The sequence below is a fragment of the Alnus glutinosa genome, chromosome 10 (assembly GCF_958979055.1).
Source record: "Alnus glutinosa chromosome 10, dhAlnGlut1.1, whole genome shotgun sequence".
Classification (NCBI taxonomy): Eukaryota; Viridiplantae; Streptophyta; class Magnoliopsida; order Fagales; family Betulaceae; genus Alnus; species Alnus glutinosa.
In genome coordinates, this window is record NC_084895.1 from 24,338,761 (window position 1) to 24,347,063 (window position 8,303).

General features: G+C 36.6%; 1 protein-coding gene across 3 annotated transcripts; it reads left to right on the forward strand.

Moving 5' to 3' along the window:
* The first annotated feature begins 1,576 nt into the window (after positions 1 to 1,576).
* LOC133879414 (uncharacterized) lies at positions 1,577 to 4,431 on the forward strand. 3 transcript variants are annotated; one of them, XM_062317978.1, is made up of 3 exons: positions 1,577 to 2,015; positions 2,758 to 2,793; positions 3,997 to 4,431. In XM_062317978.1, the coding sequence occupies exons 1-3, from the start codon at positions 1,718 to 1,720 to the stop codon at positions 4,035 to 4,037; spliced, it is 375 nt and encodes a 124-aa protein (XP_062173962.1). In that variant the 5' UTR covers positions 1,577 to 1,717; the 3' UTR covers positions 4,038 to 4,431. The 3 variants fall into 3 exon arrangements, with proteins under 3 accessions (XP_062173962.1, XP_062173964.1, XP_062173963.1); XM_062317980.1 differs by lacking the exon at positions 3,997 to 4,431 and adding an exon at positions 3,298 to 3,483; XM_062317979.1 differs by lacking the exon at positions 3,997 to 4,431 and adding an exon at positions 3,159 to 3,202.
* The last annotated feature ends 3,872 nt before the right edge of the window (positions 4,432 to 8,303 follow it).

Here is an 8,303-nt window from a genome sequence, read left to right on the forward strand (position 1 = left end):
ATTTAGTAAGATTCAATCATAAATTATTTCGAGATATAAAAGAATGTCGAGTTTCATTTTAATAGGTATTTGAGTTGAAAATTGAAATATATTAAGAAAAAAAATATTTTCTTGGGGAAACTTCACAAAAGAGTATCAAACTATCGCGTTTTTTCAATTAAGGGTACTGATGTAACAAAACGTTCAATTGAGTGTATGCATTAATCAAAACCGTGCAATGAAGGGTATTCCGTCAAGATTCGGTGTTAAATCCTGACGGAAGTGGAGTCACGTGACTTCCACATGATTTTTAAGGGCGTTCTTCCTGTTATGCCCCTTAAGAAAATGCTAAAATACACATAAAGGACAAAACTTATAAAATGCTCCAGATGACGTCGTATTAATAGCCCCAAAACACCCCAGACACCGCCTTCTTCGGCGATAACACCTCGCCACTTTCCCTTCCGTCTCGATCCGAGCCTGGGACACCGACGTGAGTTCCTCTTCATTGAGGTCACCTTCCACCTTCCTTGCTGGCTCAACCCCAATACCAAACCCAACCGTCCAAGATGCTAGACCCAAAAATCTCTCTCCAGGTACAGCAAGTTCACGAGCTCGCATGGGTAGCAGCAGCACACGGCCGCGTGGGCACAATATAATCTGGTTAGACGTGATTTGGTTTGCTTCGTTAACTAGGGTCAGAACGGAAAATTAGAAAACGGGTTCAAGGATTTGGAAGGAGGAAAAATGTGGTGGGCTTTTCCGATTTTGGTGTTTTGGTTCAATGGCAGAATAGGGTGGGTTTCGAATCCCCGATCGAATCCCCTTGTTGTGTTGTATTTTTTCTCTAATTCTTTCCTTGGCATCAGAACAATAAAGATAAAGTTCTGAATCATAAAAACTTAACGAAATTAATAGAGTATATACAACGAAAATTAAGAATTGGAAGAATATTTCCCTGTTGAACAACGGAAATCGAAAATCCCTAATAAACCACTACCCAATTCCTAAACAGCAAAATCCCTAATCCCTAAACGGCCCAAAACAAAAACCTAGAGATATGCACTGCAAAAATCACGATCACGGTCTACTCCATGAAGATGGCAAAAATCTCTCCCTCTATTCCTAACAAAGATTTTGACGGCAAAATCCCTAATCAGTTTTTTTTTTTTTTTTTTTTTTTTTTTTTTTTTTTTCTGATCAGTTTTTAATAGATTAATGAATATATTTTTTTTAATAGATTTAAATGAATGTATTTTTCTTAATAGAGGGGCATAAAGGGAAGATTTGCTTAAAAAATCACGTGGGTCGCATGTGTAATATCCCAGATTTTTATTAGACACAAAATATTAATAATATTTATAATAATAATAATAAAACTTATTAAGTAAGTTTAGTTAACTTATTAAACAAGTAGAAATTAAAAAAAAAAAAAAAAAAAAAAAAAAAAAAGAGGAAAAAAAAAGAAAAAAAAGAAGAACTTGCACGGCAAGTTGATTTATTCTTTTATAATTTTCTTCTTTTCTCTCTTTTTCTTGGTCTTCTTTCTTCTTCCTTCTTCGTTACTCTTTCTTTCTTCTTCTTTCTTCCCTATGCTTCCTAAGCACGCAGACACACGGAGAGGGAGAAACAGAGAGTGAGCGAGAGGCTGAGGGAGAGAGAGAGATGCTGACAGGGAGAGAGATGCACACAGAGAGAGAGAGATCGGGAGGCAAAGAGAGATCGACGGGAGAGAGAGATGCCAAGAGTCAGAGAGAGACCAAGAGATCGAGAGAGAGGTAGCCGGAGGGGGGAAGAGAACCGACGAGCCCATGACCCAGGGGAGGCCGATCCTCCATGGATGGACGCCGGTGACTCGAGTTCCGGCCGGTGCTACCGGTGGGTCGACTCCAGTAGAAACCAGGAGCTTGGACCTGTGATCGTGAGACCCATTGCCCAGACCGAACCGAGAGAGAGATCCGGTGGCTTCCACTGGCGATTTCTAGCAAGATTTTTCGGTGGGTTCGACGGAAGGACGAATTCCGGTGAAATTTTCGGTAAATCTTGTAATTTTTAGGAGGAAATTAGTATATTGATTTATTGTGATTACCAATGATTTAGTTCTAAATTACTTTGGATTGGGTATTTTGGTTGTTTTTCTTTCCCGTTTTGAAATGGGTTTCGGCAGTGTATGTGGGTAATAACCGTGTGTAGTGTTTGAATTTATGTATAGTGGCTATGATATTGTTGATGGGTATTTTGATATTGGGTGTTTTGGGGTTCTTGTCCGGCTGTGTGTTTTGTGTTTGAGACTTGGTTATGCAAAGAGATGTTGGATCTCCTGTTTTGGCAGTGAGTTGGATGATTTTGGGTATTTTAGATTGTTAATTGTGGATTAAAATTGTGGATAATTTACTAGCAGTGGTTTTGTTGACAAATTTTATTGTAAAGGATTATTATGATTTTAGTGTTTAAAAGGATTCTGGAATAATTTTGGAGTGAGGGTTTTGGATTGGGTATATTATGGATTTGATGTCGTTTGAGGAATTTGGTGAGTTAGTGGGTAAAATAGTTTTAGTTGATTTTTTTGGCTATGGGTGTTGGCGGTGTTTTTGTTGAAATTTCTAAGGGTTGAGGATTTGGTCTATTAAAGTAGTGATGTTGATTTATGAATATAAATTATGCTGTAAATTGGATAGAGATTTTGTATATAGAATATACATATAAGATAGTCTAATTTAAGTCTTAGAACTTAAATTTCAGAACGCTCCACTAAGTTTACCCTTATGTTTTATTTAGGTAAAAGCTCGACTCCGATGCTAACGGCTAGTTCAGGTAAGGGAAAACAACTTAAAAACCTTGGCAAAATTTTAATAAAACTTTTCAAAAGAAAAAGTTGGGGATTTTCCTAAAACTCCTTCATTTTTCTATATTGATTATCACTTTAAATTCTGTCATGATATTACTCTTATTATCAAATGTGATTGGGAAATCATGTGATTATATGATTATAGCTTTCAAAGTATGAATTGTGAATTAAGATAATGGAACTATGGTTCTCAAAATGTATATGAGATATGATGATTTCATGAGATTCTGTATAGTTGTATTTGTACATCATATTGTATATGTTGCATGTGCTCATTGTGAGCGGATAATGATGATATTATCGTAATTATATGTGCATATATTCCACAAAGTTTTACCCCACGGTTACATCGTGTTTTGATCCGGATCCATTTGGGTAGCGTGGCAACCACATCAAAAGTGTGGGCTATCGGTCGGAAGGGCTTCACCTAGGGAAGTTCCTAATCCGTCGGCTCTTCTCTGTGACGACAGGATGAGCGATTAGGTCCTTCGGGATCGGTCATTTTGGATGTGCCAAACATAACGTGTACCGCACATGGTTAAATTGTAGAGGTGGGCCGGTGGAGGGTAAAACTGACACAATGTATAAATGATTCAAGCACCATGTTGCATTTGATCTATTTGCATGTTATTTAACTGTTTCTTTATCTGCTAAATTATTTGAAGGGGTAATTACCTTTTCCCCCCATGAACTACCAAAAAATGCGCGATGCCCCCATGAACTACCAACTCGACCAAAATAGAGCATTCAACTACCAAAGATAACCATTTTCCCCCCTTCCGTCAGTCACACGCCGTTTTACCCTCATTTTCTTCCTCTTTTCCCCCTATGAACTACCACCATCTTCCTCTTTTCCCCCCATGAACTACCATCATCTTCCAACATGCCCCCATATAAAACGGCACATGACCCGTTGACCGTTTGTTTTAACCCCTTTGACTGACGGAAGGGGGGAAAATGGTTGTCTTTGGTAGTTGAATGCTCTATTTTGGTCAAGTTGGTAGTTCATGGGGGCATTGCGCATTTTTTGGTAGTTCATGGGGGAAAAAGGTAATTACCCCTTATTTGAATTTTATTTAAAATTCCTGAAAAAGAAAATTTCACTTTTATTGTTGTGATTTCCTTACTGACTTGTCAAACTCACCCCTTATTTCCCCAAATCTTTTCAGATAACACAGTAAGATTGAGTCATTTCTTTGTAATGGCGTAGACCTCGCTAAAAGCAATAGTTCATTGTGGATCGACCAAACCTTTACTTTGTATAGTATGTCTCTTATTGAAATTCATGGCGTTGTAAAGATTTATTATCAGACAGGAATAATATAATAAGAAGTTACAATCCATATGTTGTAAATGTACGCTTCCTTTTAAATGGTTTTAGCACTCAAACTCACGTTTCCCCTTATATCCCAAAATGGGGGTGTGATAGCATGTGATGGAGGTTTCGTCAAGGATTAACAGCGGAGCCTGACGAAATACACTACATTGCACGGTTTTGATAAATGCATACACTCAATTGAACGTTTTGCTACATCGGTACCCTTAATTGAAAAAGCGCGATAGTTTGATACCCTTTTGTGAAGTTTCCCCTATTTTCTTTCTTTTCTTTTGTTTATTTTTTGTTAACACATAATGGATACTAGTTTTATTTTTTATATATTAATTGAATCTTTAATCTTAATATATTTCTCATTCATGCTTTGGCTCATTCCGATAAAAATTTCTAACTCCGTCCCTAGTGGGTGGGGCAACCTTGGATTTGTAAAGAACTTCCATGTGAATAGCTAGCTGATGTGGCAAGTTTTAGGTAAACTGTTACGTTAATATGTAAGGAATTTATAATAAAAATCGTCTCGGTATCATAGACATGCCTTTAAAGAATTGGCAGGCTTCATTAATTGTTAACATATTCACTGCAATTAATTATCGCTACCAAGTGCCAACCACAACTTATTGGATGCTCCTGAAGCCATTATCAAAATAATTAAGAGTTGATCAGAAAATGAGTGAATGCGATATTTGAAATAAAACGATATGATGCTTATTTGGTACTTAATTTACCACAAAATTTATATTGAATTTAAATGGCATGGCAAAATATAGACTGTGAATGAGAAGAAACATGAGCAAATTCAATTGGAGATGAGTTGCCTAGAGATAAAATGTACATAATACGTATCATTTGTTGAAAATTAAACCTTTTAAAGAGACGTTATTTATTGTATTTTCTTTCAAGTGATCAAATGTGTAAGTTTCCAAATTCCACTTTTTTATTTAAACTCAATTGAAGTTGTTAAAAATAAGGTTGCATATTGAATCACTTTCAATATTTTACAGAATGAGCCTATATATACAGGACAAAATACAGATGCGTACATACGTATATAACTGATGTGAGACATACACGACATATAAAATAACAACCCTCCTCAAACTCAAGGTGGAGTGCGAGAGACCAAATTGAGTTTGGAGACAAGATCGCAAGATCACCATAGAGGATGAGAATTTGTGAAGAGGTATGCGCTGATCATGGGATGTAATGGAATGAAGTTGTAGTGAGCCATAAAGAAGATGACAGACAAAATGAGAATCAATCTCAATATTTTTGGTTCATACATGAAAAACGTTGTTATGGCCTATGGACAATTAATCTGAATAACACTTTTGTTGTTGCAATATACAGAAGTACGTAGCAGAGGAAAGAGAGACATACAGGCACACATATCTTGTAACAGTTGTGAGAGTGGCCTCACCCCAAAATGAGGTAGGAATAGAAGAATAAAGTAGGAGAGCACGAATGGTGAACGTCTAGAATGGATGGAAAAACTAAATTTAATCAAAATCTTCCAAAAATACTCTCACTTTGACCAGTTTTTTTTTAAGGTCAACGTAAGGGTATTTAGGATGATTTTGATCAAATTTGGTTTTTCCATCCATTCTAACGATCAACCCTAATGGAGTGGCCTTTTTTACACAAGATAGTAGTTTGATGTATCCAAGTGTCACACTTGTCAATTTGTAGGGATTTTTTAAAATGATTGGTAGTTCAGAAGCCTTAAGTGTATTTAACCCATATACATATTTGGGAATATTTTGAAATGGAAGGTGTTTAAAGAGCTTTGAAAGAAGAGAGTCCCGCATGAGAAAAAGATAAATTAAAGCAAGCACTTATAAGGCCCAACTATTGCTTTAAAGCAATCAATGTTTGAGTGTATGTACTTGTATATATGCTCTAATACGGAGTGAGGCATCAGACGCATGCGCGTGCGCAGTGGACTGCAGGGTGCTAGCAGTGCCTTGATGGCGCACTTGGCACTTGTATCCTAGAGAAGTGATTGTTGTAACCCTGTACATACCCATTCATCATAATTAAGGAAAGTGAATCACTAACGTATCTTAGAAGAACATTTAATTTCCAAGTTTTCTTCTTGTTATTTTGTTTTTAGGAAAACTTCAATTTACCCCCATGAAGTTGTCACCAATTTGCAATTCTACCACAATGTTTTCATTTTGTTAATTGCACACCATTAAGTTTCAAAAATTTTCAATTTAGGGAATCCGTCCAAATCGACCGTCTAAATTAACAAAATTTGCCTCACGTGCCGTTCACGTGCCTGTTAGTGATGTAAACGGACGAGAATGCCCTCATTTTTTTAGCAGTTCTTTTTTCTCAAATACCTATAGAAACCCAACCCCGCTCGTGCCCTTATTTCATACTGGTTCAAATTTCCTGAGAGATTAAGAGAGGAGAGAAAAGAAAAGAAGAAGGGAAAAAATCGGGGAAAAGGGTAGGGTTTCGCCCGCAGCTAGTTGAAGGAGACGGTGGATGGCTTGAAGCAGGGCTCGTCCAGCGACCCAACAACCAACCCCAATGGGGATTCGAAGGAGAGGATAGATGCAAGCTCGGAGTCCACCCAAATTGTTGCATTGTTTTCACGGCAACGAATATGCTTCTGCGAGCGGCCTATGAACTTGAAAATGGCACACTTCAGAAAAAAATTTTAGAAGAAGGTTTATGGGTTGTGAAAATTGTAAGGCAAGTGCTAATTATTCTCTTCAATTTTAGGGTTTCATTATACATTTGGGTGATCAAAAAATTGTAGGGTTTTTTGTGTGTTTTTTCCAGCCTTATAGTATGATTTTGTTTAGGGTTTATAAAACTGAGTTAATAACTTCGGATTTTGTTACAATTTTTAAAATTTTAGGGTTTTGTCTCTGCTGAAATTTTTAAAGTGTTTGTAGAAATAATTAAAGAATGTGATTTGGGTTTTTGATACTGCAATAGTATTGGCTTTGTCATCCCAATTCTATTTCACTTGTACTGAAATATTGAACCTTGATATGTAGATGGACCTAGTATGTCAACTTTTGAAATTTGATTTGTGTTGTTTTTTGGCAGATTAATAGGGATTGTGGTTTCTTTGAGTGGGTTGATCCCAAAATGTGTGAACATAATAAGAGAGTTGTCGATCGATTGTTTGAGTGACATGAAGGTTTGGTGGCACAAGTTAAACAATGAGAAGGCATGGTTGAAGTAGAAGTTGGGAAGGTGAAGGCCGAAATGGAGAAAAAAGTTGAGGTTGTGAAGACTGAAATTTTGGATATAAACATGGAGCAATGAAGAAGAATTACCATACAATGCTTGTGTGTTCATGGATTATGTTTGCACTGTGCTTTTTCTTCGGATATGCAGCCCAAAACTAGCAGGGTAGTATAATTGGTCGTTTGAGGTTGCCATGATGGATGCAAGCGTGGATCAGTGCATGTTTTTTGTTTAAAGTTGTTTTGTGTTGTGGTGTATTAAGTTGGAACATGTTGTGGTATCAAACACTCATAAATTTTTGAAGTGATGTGTCAAGTTGTTTTGTGATGTGCTGTCTGTCAACTGAATTATTTTGAAAGAAATCCAATTGTGCTCTATTAAACCTAAAATGCACAAATACATTTAACCACAAATCATTCCAAGCCAAACGTTCCAAGCATGTCACTTTCAAAGCACACAAATTGGGCACATAAATGATATGTGTTACACAAACTGCGTGCATAAATGGCTGTACATTCCAAGTGCATGTCAAAATCGCCAACATTCCAATTACATTTAAAGTGCAAAAAACAATCTAACTGCATCTGCATGTCAAAAGACCAACATTCCAACTACATTTAAAGTTCAAAAACAAATTCAACTACCTGACATGTGCATTAAACAAAAGAACAACTGCACACTAGACCAAATTCAACTACATGACATGTGCATTAAACAAAAGACTAATTGCATAGTAGATGTGTATCAAATACATGACAAACATTTAAAGTGTTGTTCATAAAAAAAACTTTCAAAGGACTGTCTATGAAATTTTATCTTCCAATCTGGCTTTCTTCTCTTCCTTTTCTCTTCAGCAATTTGAATTGCTTTTTCAATAGTTACAACTACACGTTTGCCTTTGGTTGCCGAATCAGCTGTTGGATTTGCACCACC

Bases quoted from the DNA above. Each gene is read 5' to 3' on its own strand.
- LOC133879414 (XM_062317978.1), top strand. From the start codon at position 1,718: ATGCCAAGAGTCAGAGAGAGACCAAGAGATCGAGAGAGAGGTAGCCGG. The intron at 2,016-2,757 runs GTAAATCTTGTA...TGTTTTATTTAG, and splicing joins GAATTCCGGTGAAATTTTCG to GTAAAAGCTCGACTCCGATG. The intron at 2,794-3,996 runs GTAAGGGAAAAC...AAATCTTTTCAG, and splicing joins GATGCTAACGGCTAGTTCAG to ATAACACAGTAAGATTGAGT.